This window comes from Salvelinus alpinus, chromosome 6, assembly GCF_045679555.1.
Source record: "Salvelinus alpinus chromosome 6, SLU_Salpinus.1, whole genome shotgun sequence".
Lineage (NCBI taxonomy): Eukaryota > Metazoa > Chordata > Actinopteri > Salmoniformes > Salmonidae > Salvelinus > Salvelinus alpinus.
The window spans coordinates 51,516,696-51,530,507 of NC_092091.1; the positions used below are offsets into that span (position 1 = coordinate 51,516,696).

General features: G+C 45.6%; 1 protein-coding gene across 10 annotated transcripts in view; it reads left to right on the forward strand.

Annotated features, from left to right (window-relative positions):
* The window catches only part of cntrob (centrobin, centrosomal BRCA2 interacting protein), a 35,015-nt gene that overhangs the window by 14,305 nt on the left and 6,898 nt on the right, over positions 1-13,812 (forward strand). For 9 of the 10 annotated variants that reach the window (XM_071406891.1, XM_071406890.1, XM_071406889.1 and 6 more), the window contains 5 exons: positions 2,368-2,472; positions 2,577-2,718; positions 2,983-3,157; positions 3,675-3,875; positions 8,379-8,578. In XM_071406891.1, coding sequence (XP_071262992.1) covers positions 2,368-2,472; positions 2,577-2,718; positions 2,983-3,157; positions 3,675-3,875; positions 8,379-8,578 — 823 coding nt within the window. The remainder of the gene's footprint in view (positions 1-2,367; positions 2,473-2,576; positions 2,719-2,982; positions 3,158-3,674; positions 3,876-8,378; positions 8,579-13,812) is intronic. The other variant, XM_071406893.1, reaches the window with a different exon arrangement.

A 13,812-nucleotide genomic window follows, 5' to 3' on the forward strand; every position in this document is an offset into this window, starting at 1 on the left:
CAGTGGAACAACCACTTTACAATAGTGCATCTAACTCTTTTAAGGGGGAGGGGGGGGTTAGAAGGATTACTTTATCCTATCCTAGGTATTCCTTAAAGAGGTGGGGTTTCAGGTGTCTCCTGAAGGTGGTGATTGACTCCGCTGACCTGGCGTCGTGAGGGAGTTTGTTCCACCATTGGGGTGCCAGAGCAGCGAACAGTTTTGACTGGGCTGAGCGGGAAGACAAGCTAACCACCTCTGTTACAGGCTTTATTCGAAAATGCATCAGCGACGACGTCCCAACGGTGAGGGTTCGCTGCTTCCCCAATCAAAAACCTTGGATTAACACCGATGTTGGTGCTAAACTAAAGAACGGGGCTACCACACATAGCTATCGTAGACAACCCTAAGGCTACGGCCATGGACAGGAATAAGTACAAGAAGTCCTGCTATGACCTCTGCAGAGTCATCAAACGAGCAGGACAATATAGGAATGAAGTGGAATCATATTACACAGCCTCCGACGTCCACCACATGTGGCAGGGGCTACAGTCCATTGTGGATTACGAAGGAAGACCCAACCGTGATCTGCCCAACGATGCCTCTTTACCTCAATGCATTTTATGCATGCTTTGACAACAACATTGTGCCAGGTGTGAGGGCCTTCCCCGACCAAGAGGATTGGGTGATCTCGCTCTCCGAGGCCGACATGAAAGGTCTTCAATCAGGGTAACACCCACAATTCCGTGGGGCCCGACGGTATTCCAGGGCGTGTTCTCAGAGCATGCGCAGGACAGTTGTCAGGCATATTCACGGTCATTTTCAACCTCTCCTTGTCCCAGTCTGTAATCCCCACATGTTTTAATATGACCACCATCATGTAGCACTCACTTCTGTAATCATGAAGTGCTTTGAGAGGCTGGTTATGGCACACATTAACTCCACCATCCCAGACACCCTAAACCCACTAATTTGCATACCGCTCCAACAGATCCATAGATGACTCAATCACTCTACACACTGCCGTCACCCACCTAGATAAGTGGAATACCTATGTGAGAATGCTGTTCATTCTGACGTAGGGCGACGCACAATTAGGCCGTCATTGTAAATAAGCTCACCAAGCTTAGGACTCTGGGTCTGAACACCTCCCTCAGGAACTAAATCCTGGACTTCCTGGCGGGCTGACCCGTGGTGGTGAGGGTAGGCTACATCACCTCCGCCATGCTGACCCTCAAAACAGAGTTCCCTCCTGTACTCCCACGCACGACTCCAACACCATCATCAACTTTGCTGACGACACGACGGTGGTAGGCCTAATCACCGTCAACAACAAGTCAGCCTATAGGGAGGAGGTCAGTGACCTGGCAGTGTGGTGCCAGAGCAACAACCTCTCCCTTAACGTCAGTAAGACCAAGGAGCTGATCGTGGACTACAGGAAACGTAGTAGTCCACATTGACAGTGGAGCAGGTCGAGAACTTCAAGTTCCTCGTTGTACAAATCACAAAAGAATTAAAACTCGTCATGAAGAAGCGCCTCTTCCCCCTCAGGAGGTTGAAAAAGTTTGGCATGGGCCCTCAAATCCTCAAAAAGTTCTACAGCTGTACCATTGAGAGCATCTTGACTGGCTGTATCACTGCTTGGTATGGCAACAGCACCGCCCTTGATCACATGGCGCTACAGAGGGTTGTGCGGACAGCCCAGTACATCACTGGGGCCGAGCTCCCTGCCATCCAGGACATCTATATCAGTCAGTGTGGAATGAAGGCCCGGAAAATCGCTGAAGACTCTATCCACCCAAACCATAGACTACTCTCTCTGCTTCTGCATAGCAAGCGGTACCGGTGCAACAAGTCTGACACCAACAGGTTCTTGAACAGCTTCTATCCCTAAGCAATAAGACGTATAAATAGCTAACAAAATAGCTACACGGACTATCTGAATTAACTTTATTTTTGCACTGTCTGTGCGCACTCACAGGGCCCTACACACTCACTCCATCATCTGTTCCCTCACATATAATATGCACATACATTTATAGTGACTACACACACGCACACCCACTCACATACAAGCTGCTGCTACTCTTGTCTTATATCCTGTTGCCTAGTCACCTTACCCCTATACATATCTACTTTCAATCACTCCAGTATCCCTGCACATTGTAAATATGCTTTTGGAACTGACCCTGTATATAGTACGCTTATTTACTTACTTATTGTGTTCTTCATACTTCGTCTTATTTCTTGTGTGTTTTTTATAGTATTACATTGTTATTGATTGTTGGGTTTTGAGTTTGCAAGAAAGGCATTTCACTGTACTTGTGCATGCGACATTGAAACTTGAACACACACACACATTTCCACAGTGTTGACGTGTGTTTTCAGGAATCAGCTGCTGGATCTGAGTGCTCGCCATGAGAGAGAACTTTCCTCCCAGTTACAGCAACACCAGCAGCACACACTGACACTCACCCAGGACTACCAGACCAGGTAACACACACTCACACACACACACACACACGGAAAGTTTATCACACCAGGTTGGTTTTTGCACTTGTAATGGTTTCTGCCCATTTTTTGTGTGTGTGTGTCAGGCTGGCCCACTCCAAGCAGCAGTCTGTTTTGTTGGAGGAGAGCAGGAGGAGGCTCGAAGGGCAGAGAGAGGAGCTTGTGAGCAGACTGCAGAGTTTACTACGCTCCCATTGGACAGAAGCACTGAGACTGCTCAGTACACAGGTACACATACTCACACTCAAACAGTGTTTCCACACAGATCATTTATGTCACCTCCTGTTAAGAGAGATACTGACTTGCACTTTTTCTTTCTGCCTCTGCTAATGTTGGTTCGATGTAGCATGCCAAAAACTATGCTTATGGGACACTTGAATTAGGCTTGTGGTGTAGTTGATTTGCTATCATCCGTTTTTTCAATGGTCAAGGCACAGCCTTCTGAGCCAGCCACCAGAGGTACATGTGTGTGTGTGTGTGTTTGTTTTGCAGGCAGAAGGGTCTTCTCTTCCTTCGCTGTGGGACGAGCCCAAAGACTGGATGAACCAACATCTACTACAGGAACCATCATCTAGTTCACACATTACAGTACAGTACAGAGCTGCAGCTGACACGCACATGGTGCAGAGAGAGCAGGAGGGGGAGGAAGTTGCTCACTTGGCACAAGGTAATCAATAGGAACATTTTATGTTTTAAACCACTCTGCTTAAACTCACTGATTAGACCTTGTGTTTTAAACCACTCTGCTTAAACTCACTGATTGGACCACTCAAACCTGAAAGTGCTAGCTTCTCAAACCTTCAAACGGTGCCAGAGATCAAGCACTGATTCTCTATTCCCAAGGATACGGTGTTGATGTCTGGCTTGTGAGGCTACATTCAAATCAAACATTGCATGCTGAGAAAAACGCACATAAACAACACTTTCAAGGTAAATGGTGGCAAATCCACAAGCCCCCATTGCCATCTTTTTTTGTCAGTCACTTTTATTTTGCGATTTCTAAGCTCAAAAATAATTTTGCAAATGTGCTCATGAAACATTAATATGGTTTGCACCGGCCCAAACGTGTGTATAATGATTGCACTGTAGAGTCCTGCAGTGTCTCAGTTGAGAGAAGTGCTTTCTCTTTTGTTATTCTTTTTATATTTTTGTTAGTATAATTATTATTATATTTGTTTCACCAGACGCTCAAGCAGTGGTCCTCCGACTCTCCAGAGAGAGAGGAGAATTAAGTGGAGAGGGTGAAGCAAGAGCGATAACAGAGGGAAGAGAGAGAAGATGGGAGAGAGGGGCAGGAAGAGAAGAGAGTGGAAACCTCAGCGTGCTGAACCACACTCTCTCCTTCAACCTTCTGGAGCCACAACTAGACACCACCAACATGACAGGTACCCACACACACACGCACGTCCAGCTAGAAACCAACAACATGACGGTAGGGCTGGGAATTGCTAGGGACCTCACGATACGATCACGATACTTTGGTGCCGATACAATATGTACTGAAACCCCACCTCTTTAAGGAATACCTAGGATAGGATAAAGTAATCCTTCTAACCCCCCTCCCCCCTTAAAAGAGTTAGATGCACTATTGTAAAGTGGTTGTTCCACTGGATATCATAAGGTGAATGCACCAATTTGTAAGTCGCTCTGGATAAGAGCGTCTGCTAAATTACTTAAATGTAAATGTACTGTGATTTTTATTGCGATTCGTTGTTCCAATCATATTGCTCATCATATGTCTGCTGCTGAGGGACAAAAGAGAGCTATGAGAAAACAAGTTTTGATCAGTCATTGAAATAAGTGCTGAAAACAAATTGTCTCCCTATTTAAAAAGATGGAGAACAGGCTATGAAGGAAAAATACTGGCGTTTTGGTGCAAGTACAGCCAACTAGCGCAAAAATTATATTGTGATTATAGTCCAAACAATACGATATATTGTCAAAAATAGTATCCTTTTATTTTTACATTTTTTTTTTCAATCGGGTACACACATGTTCGCAGGCACAAACACAAACACACACTTGCACATTTTGTTCTTCTATCCTCGTGGGGACATAAAATGAATTTATATTCAAAATCCTGTTTACCCTAACCTGTAACCCAAACCCTAAACCTCTTACCCCTAACCCTCATTGTAAGCCTAACCCTAATTTTAATCCTAAACCTAACCACTGAGTTTAAAATAGCATTTGTCCTCATGGGGACGTGGGAGAATTGTCCATGCGGGAACCTTTGGGGATTTTCGGTCCCCACCCACAAGGATAGAAGAACCAACCACACACACACACAGCCAGAAACCACCAACCTGACAAAAACTCAGGTGTGTGTGTGTGTATGTATATTGTGTAGGTATTACAGGAGGTTGATGGCACCTTAATTGAGAAGGACGGGCTCGTGGTAATAGCTGCAATGGAATAGGTGGAATGGTATTCAACACATCAAACACATGATTTCCACTTGTTTGATGCCATTCCATTTGCTCCGTTCCAGCCATTATTATGAGCCGTCCTCCCCTCAGCAGCCTCCACTGGTAGGTATTTCACTCACATATTCGGGTGTGTGTGACATGACTGTGCAGTAGCCTAATAGTCATCTCACCTCTAATCTGTTAATGTCGGAATTGGATTTATGCAGTCTCCCTGAATCCTGCCACCAGAGCCAAAAATATGTACAGTAATGCCAACACACTCACACACTATCACAATCTGGTCTGCCCTCATCCTTCTACTACCAGAGCCAAATATATACTTACACTAACACACAATGACACACACTAACACAATTGTCTCTTCTGCAACCTGAGCTAAATATATGATAATGCTGCCCTGGGTGTGACCAGTGTGAAATCAAATGTTATTAGCCACATGCTCCGAATACAAAAGGTGTAGACCTTACAGTGAAATGCTTACTTATGAGCCCCTAACCAACAATGCAGTTAAAAAAAATACGGATAAGAATAAGAAATAAAAGTAACAAGTAATTAAAGAGCAGCAGTAAAATAACAATAGCGAGACTATATACAGGGGGGTACCGGTACAGAGTCAATGTCAATGTGCGGGGGCACCGGTGTCGAGGTGTACATGTAATAACTCTACCTACATGTAAAATGTACATGTAGGTAGAGTTATTAAAGTGACTATGCAAAGATAATAACAGAGAGAAGCAGAAGCGTTCCAGAGGGGGGGAGGCAATGCAAATAGTCTGGGTAGCCATTTGATTAGGTGTTCAGGAGTCTTATGGCTTGGGGGTAGAAGCTGTTTAGAAGCCTCTTGGACCTAGACTTGGCGCTCTGGGACCGCTTGCCATGCGGTAGCAGAGAGAACAGTCTAGGACTAGGGTGGCTGGAGTCTGACCATTTTTAGGGCCTTCCTCTGACACCGCCTGGTGTAGAGGTCCTGGATGTCAGGAAGCTTGTCCCCAGTGATGTACTGGGCAATTAGCACTACCCTCTGTAGTGCCTTGCGGTCGGAGGCCGAGCAGTTATCATACCAGGCAGTGACGCAACCAGTGAGGATGCTCTCGATGGTGCAGCTGTAGAACTTTTTGAGGATTTGAGAACCCATGCCAAATCTTTTCAGTCTCCTGAGGGTGAATAGGTTTTGTCGTGCCCTCTTCACGACTGTCTTGGTGTGCATGGACCATGTTAGCCTGGCCGTGCAGTCATGAGTGAACAGAGAGTACAGGAGGGGACTGAGCACGCACCCCTGAGGGGCCCCTGTGTTGAGGATCTGCATGGCGGATGTTATTAACTACTCTTACCACCGTCAGGAAGTCCAGGATCCAGTTGCAGAGGGAGGTGTTTAGTCCCAGGGTCCTTAGCTTATTGATGAGCTTTGAGGGCACTATGGTGTTGAACACTGAGCTGTAGTCAATGAATAGCATTCTCACATAGGTGTTCCTTTTGTCCAGGTGGGAAAGAGCAGTGTGGAGTGCAGTAGAGATTGCATCATCTGTGGATCTTTTGGGTTGGTATGCAAATTGGAGTGGATTTAGGGTTTCTGGGATAATGATGTTGTGAGCCATGACCAGCCTTTCGAAGCACTTCATGGCTACAGTCGTGAGTGCTAAGGGTCGGTAGTCATTTAGGCAGGTTACCTTTGTGTTTTTGGGCACAGGCACTATGGTGGTCTGCTTAAAACATGTTGGTATTACAGACTTGGACAGGGAGAGGTTGAAAATGTCAGTGAAGACACTTGCCAGTTGGTCAGCGCATGCTCGCAGTACACGTCCTGATAATCCGTCTGGCCCTGCGACCTTGTGAATGTTGACCTGTCTAAAGGTCTTACATCGGCCGAGGAGAGCGTCTTCCGGAACAGCTGATGCTCTCATGCATGTTTCAGTGTTATTTGCCTCAAAGCGAGCATAGAAGTAGTTTAGCTCGTCTGGTAGGTTTGTGTCACTGAGCAGCTCTCGGCTGTGCTTCCCTTTTGTAGTCTATAATGGTTTGCAAGCCCTGCCACATCCGACGAGCGTCAGAGCCGGTGTAGTATGATTCGATCTTAGTCCTGTATTGATGGTTCGTCGGAGGGCATAGCGGGATTCGTTATAAGCTTCCGGGTTAGAGTCCCGCGCCTTGAAAGCGGCAGCTCTAGCCTTTAGCTCTGTGGGGATGTTGCCTGTAATCCATGGCTTCTGGTTGGGGCATGTACTTACGGTCACTGTCATCGATGCACTTATTGATGAAGCCAATGACTGATGTGGTGTACTCCTCATTGCCATCGGAGGAATCCCGGAACATATTCCAGTCTGTGCTAGCAAAACAGTCCTGTTGCTTAGCATCTGCCTCATCTGACCACTTTTTTATTGATCTAGTCATTGGTGCTTCCTGCTTTAATTTTTGCTTGTAAGCCGGAATCAGGAGGATAGAATTATGGTCAGATTTGCCAAATGGTGGGAGAGCTTTGTATGCGTCTGTGTGTGGAGTAAAGGTGGTCCAGAGTTTTTTTTTTTTTTTCTCTCTGGTTGCACATTTAACATGCTGATAGAAATTTGGTAAAACGGTTTTAAGTTTCCCTGCATTAAAGTCCCCTGCTACTAGGAGCGCCACCTCTGGGTGAGCGTTTTCTTGTTTGCTTATGGCGGAATACAGCTCATTCAATGCTGTCTTAGTGCCAGCCTCTGACTGTGGTGGTATGTAAACAGCTACGAAAAATACAGATAAACTCTCTAGGTAGGTAGTGTGGTCTACAGTTTATCATGAGATATTCTACCTCAGGCGAGCAATAGCTCGAGACTTCCTTAGATATCGTGCACCAGTTGTTATTTACAAAAATTCATAGTCCGCCGCCCCTTGTCTTACCAGACGCCGCTGTTCTATCCTGCCGGTGCAGCGTATAACCAGCCAGCTAGCTGTATGTTGATAGTGTCTTCGTTCAGCCACGTTGCTGTGAAGCATAAGATATTACAGTCTTGAATGTCCCGTTGGTAGTTTCATCTTCCGCGTAGGTCATCTATTTTTATTGTCCAAAGATTGCAAGCAGAATGGAAGGAAGTGTTTTTTTTTTTTGATCACATGCGAATTCTCAGAAGGCAGCCCGCCCTCCGGCCCCTTTTTCTGCACCTCATCTTCACGCAAATCACGGGGATCTGGGCCTGTTCACGATAATGCAGTATATCGGTCGCGTTTGCCTCGTCAGACTCGTTAAAGGAAAAAAAGGATTCTGCCAGTCCGTGGTGAGTAATCGCAGTCCTGATCTCCAGAAGTTATTTTTGGTCATAAGAGACGGTAGCAGCAACATGTACAAAATAAGTTTAAAAAAAAGTTACAAACAACGCAAATAAATGAACAAAAAAGCACAATCGTACACATCCTGGGTTAATCTCTCTACACAGCTAAATATACTCTACGCTTGTGTCTACATCGCCACTTTTCTGTGTGTTTGTGCAGCAGGACTTGAAGAGCTGTGTGACAGAGGGGGAGATCTGAGGGGATGTGTGGCGGAGGAAGAGGAGCATAAGGGAGAAAGACAGAGAGCTGAGAGTGGAGAGAGGCAACAGTGGGCGGAGAGGGGTCCCAGCCTCACCTCTGGCCCCAGCCCTAGCTTTGACCCCGGAAGGAGGAGTGAACTACAGTACTATGTCTCCATGGTGAGTACCTCTCTCTTGCTATCTGTGACACAAACTCACACTCTGTCTGTGTTCTCTTTACTTTCACTTACACACAGTTCTCTAAAGTGCATTCGGAAAGTATTCAGACCCCTTGACTTTTTCCACATTTTGTTACGTTACAGCCTTATTTTAAAGGTGATAAAGTTTTTTTTCCTCATCAATCTACACACAATCTACCCATAATGACAAAGAAAAAACAGGTTTAAATTTTGGGGGGCAAATTTATACAAAAAAGCCCAGGAAATATCACGTTTACATAAGTATTTAGACACTTTACTCTGTACTTTGTTGAAGCACCTTTTGCAGCAATTACAAGCTTTGCACACCTGTATTTGGGGAGTTTCCCCCATTCTTTTCTGCAGATCCTCAAGTTCTGTCAGGTTGGATGGGGAGCGTTACTGCACAGCTATTTTCGGTCTCTCCAGAGATGTTCGATCGGGTTCAAGTCCGGGCTCTGGCTGGGCCACTCAAGGACATTCAGAGACTTGTCCCGAAGCCACTCCTGCTTTGTCTTGGCTGTGTGCTTATATGGTCGTTGTCCTGTTGGAAGGGGAACCTTCCCAGTCTGAGGTCCCGAGCGCTCTGAAGCTGGTTTTCATCAATGATCTCTTTGTACTTTGCTCTGTTCATCTTTCCCTTGATCCTGACTAATCTTCCGGTCCCTAAAGCTAAAAAAAAACATCCCCACAGCATGATGCTGCCACCACCATGCTTCACCGTAGGGATGGTGCCAGGTTTCATCCAGACGTGATACTTGGCATTCAGGACAAATAGTATAATTTGGTTTCATCAGACCAGAGAATCTCATTTTCTGAAAGTCTTTAGGTGCCTTTTGGCAAACTCCAAGCGGGCTGGCATGTGCTTTTTACTGAGGAGTGGCTTCCCCCTGGCCACTCTACCATAAAAGCCTGAGATGGAGTGCTGCAGAGATTCCTTCTGGAAGGTTTTCCACATATGAACTCTGGAGCTCTGTCAGAGTGACCATCATGTTGTTGGTCACCTCCCTGTCCAAGGCCATTCTCCCCCGATTGCTCAGTTTGACCGGGTGGACGGCTCTAGGAAAGAGTCTTGGTCGTTCCAAACTTCTTCCATTTAAGAATGATGATGGAGGCCACTGTGTTCTTGGGGACCTTCAATGCTGCAGAAATGTTTTGGTACCCTTCCCCAGATCTGTGCCTCGACACAATCATGTCTTGGAGCTCTATTCCTTTGACCTCATGGCTTGGTTTTGGCTCTGAAATGCACTGTCAACTGTGGGACCTTACATATACAGTTTTACATCTACTGGTTTTACTGTTTATTTCTTTTTATACATTTGCAAAAATTTCTAGACTTGTTTTGACTGTCAGTATGGGGTGTTTATTTGTTATTTAATCAATTTTAAAATAAGGTTGTAATGTAACAAAATGTGGGAAAAGTCAAGGGGTTTGAATACTTAACGGATGGACTGTAAATGTCTGGATTTGATTAGCGCTTTGATTTCAGCCTGATGCTGATCCATACATTAACCTGTTAAACTCTGGTGGAATTTTCTAAACAACGCCTAATATTGTATAATACCCTCAAAGTACATTTTGGTTTTAAAACTGTCTTACAAACCCATGCTTAGTACTGTTAGAAAGGTAATAACTGTGTTTCTGACACCTTTATCTGAATCCCAATGTGACTACAAGATGCAGCAGACCAAATAAAAACATACATTTACTGTTTTTTTGTGGGTGGGGGGGGGGGGGGTGCCTAAGAGATTTAAAAGTCTAGGTTTGAGATATAATATGTCACAAACTACTGTTCCAAAATATATATATATATTTTTTTACATTTCTTTTTCTCAGATCTTATAGCTAATGGTGGCGCTCTAAACATGCAAATTCCCATTGAAAAACAGCCATTTTAAAAGTGCAGGGCTTGTGCAACATTCCATACCTTTTACAGGAATAAAATATACTGAACAACAATATAAATGCGACATGCAACAATTTCAAAACATTTACTGAGTTACAGTTCATATAAGGAAATCAGTCAATTGAAATACAATTTTCAGGCCCTAATCTATGGATTTCACATGACTGGGAATATAGATATGCATCTGTTGGTCACGTATACCTTTAAAAAAGGGTTAGTGACCTTTAAAAAAGGGTTAGGTTAATATCTGGTGTGACCACCATTTGCCTCATGCAGCGTGACACACCTTTGTGTAGAGTTGGTCAGGCTGTTGATTGTGGCCTGTGGAATGTTGTCCCACTCCTCTTCAATGGCTCTGCTGGATATTGGCAGGACCTGGAACACGCTGTCGTACACGTCTATCTAGAGCATCCCAACATACATGCTCAATGGGTGACATGTCTGGTGAGTATGCAGGCCATGGAAGAACTAGGACATTTTCAGCTTCCAGGAACAGATCCTTGTGACATGGGGCTGTGCATTATCATGCTGAAACATGAGGTGATGGCGGATGAATGGCATGACAATGGACCTGAGGATATCATCACGGTATCTCTATGCATTCAAATTGCCATCGATAAAATGCAGTTGTGTCCGTTGTCCGTAGCTTATGCCTGCCCATACCAGAACCCCACCGCCACCATGGGGCACTCTGTTCACAACATTGACATCAGCAAACCGCTTGCCCACACGATGCTGTCTGCCATCTGGTACAGTTGAAACCGGGATTCATCTGTGAAGAGCATACATCTCAAATCAAATGTATTTATAAAGCCCTTACATCAGCTGATATCTCAAAGTGCTGTACAGATACCCAGACTAAAGCCCCAAACAGCAAGCAATGCAGGTGTAGACACACGGTGGCTTAGAAAAACTCCCTAGAAAGGCCAGAACCTAGGAAGAAACCTAGAGAGGAACCAGGCTATGAGGGGTGGCCAGTCCTCTTCTGGCTGTGCTGGGTGGAGATAACAGAACATGGCCAAGATGTTCAAATGTTCATAGATGACCAACAGGGTCAAATAATAATAATCACAGTGGTTGTCGAGGGTGCAACAGGTCAGCACCTCAGGAGTAAATGTCAGTTGGCTTTTCGTAGTCGATCACATTCAGAGTATCTCTACCTCTCCTGCTGTCTCTAGAGAGTTGAAAACAGCAGGTCTGGGACAGGTAGCACGTCCGGTGAACAGGTCAGGCAGGCAGGCAGGCGCGCTGTGGCCCCATCCGATGATAACTCCACCCACTTTGCCAAAGCACAGCCCCCACACCACTAGAGGGATATCGTCAACCACCAACTTACCATCCTGAGACAAGGCCGAGTATAGCCCACAAAGATCACGCTACGGCACAACCCAGGGAGGGGGGGGTTGCTACACCGCCTGGTGTAGAGGTCCCGGAATGCAGGTACGCACTACCTGTAGTGCCTTGCGGTCGGAGCCCGAGCAGTTGCCGTACCAGGCAGTTATGCAACCAGTCAGGACGTTCTCGATGTTGCAGCTGTAGAACCTTTTGAGGATCTGAGGACCCATGCCAAATCTTTTTTGTTTCCTGAGGTCCTGCTCGGTCCTCCTTTTCCTGTAGTCCACAATCATCTCCTTAGTCTTGGTTACGTTGAGGGATAGGTTGTTATTCTGGCACCACCCGGCCAGGTCTCTGACCTACTCCCTATAGGCTGTCTCGTCGTTGTCGGTGATCAGGCCTACCACTGTTGTGTCGTCTGCAAACTTAATGAAGGTGTTGGAGTCGTGCCTGGCCATGCAGTCGTGGGTGAACAGGGAGTACAGGAGGGGACTGAGAACGCACCCCTAAGGATGCTCTCGGAGGATCAGCGTGGCAGATGTGTTGCTACCTACCCTCACCACCTGGGGGTGACCCGTCAGGAAGTCCAGGATCCAGTTGCAGAGGGAGGTGTTTAGTCCCAGTGTCCTTAGCTTATTGATGAGCTTTGAGGGTACTATGGTGTTGAACGCTGAGCTGTAGTCAGTGAATAGCATTCTCATGTAGGTGTTCCTTTTGTTGTGAATGTTGACCTGTTTAAAGGTCTTACACACGTCTGCTACGGAGAGCGTGATCACACAGTCGTCCGGAACAGCTGATCCTCTCATGCATGCCTCAGTGTTGCTTGCCTCGAAACGAGCATAGAAGTGATTTAGCTCGTCTGGTAGGCTTGTGTCACTGGGCAGCTCGCGGCTGTGCTTCCCTTTTTATAGTCTAATAGTTTGCAAGCCCTGCCACATAAGACTAGCGTCGGAGCCGGTGTAGTACGATTCAATCTTAGCCCTGTATTGACGCTTTGCCTGTTTGATGATTCGTCGGAGTGCCCATTGAAGGTATGCATTTGCCCACTGAAGTCGGTTAAGATGCCGAAATGCAGTCCGGTCAAGACCCTGGTGAGGACGACGAGCACGCAGATTAGCTTCCCTGAGACGGTTTCTGATGGTTAGTGCAGAAATTCTTCAGTTATACAAACCCAGTTTCATCAGCTGTCCGGGTGTCTGATCTCAGAGGAGATCCTGCGCTGTCGTGGTTACACGTGGTTTCCAAAGTCTCTAAAACGATGTTAGAGGCGGCTTATGGTAGATAAATAGCATTACATTCTCTGGCAACAGCTCTGGTGGACATTCCTGCAGTCAGCATGCCAATTGCACTCTCCAACACTTGATACATCTGTGGCATTGTGTTATGTGACAAAACGGCTAATTTTAAAGTGGCTTTTTATTGTCCCCAGTTCAAAGTTGCACCTATGTTATGATCATGCTGTTTAATCAGCTTCTTGATATGCCACACATGTCAGGTGTATGCATTATCTTGGCAAAGGAGAAATGCTCACTATGTAAACAAATTTGTACACGCAATTTGAGAGAAATAAGCTTTTTGTACATATGCACAATTTCTAAGATATTTTATTTCAGCACATGAAATAAAGGACCAACACTTTACATGTTGCGTTTATATTTTTGTCTAGTGTACTGTTACGAATCCCTTTGGCCCGACAGTCTGGGGGGGATGGTAATGGGACCCGTAACACAACTCACGCAAATTATAACAGTGACAAAGAAACGGTGAGAACGAAATAACACAGACAACTTAATTACCGTCAAACACTCAGGGTTTATTTCTAAACACGCGGTAAAGGGGGGCAGGAAAAAGGGGCTGAGCTGGACCCAAGGAAATAAATAATAAGTATTCAAAAATACCCCTTAAGTTAGACTAGCCTACTTCACCAACAGCTAACTAACAAAAAAATACAGTGGGTGGTCCGCCCAGTTCTAACT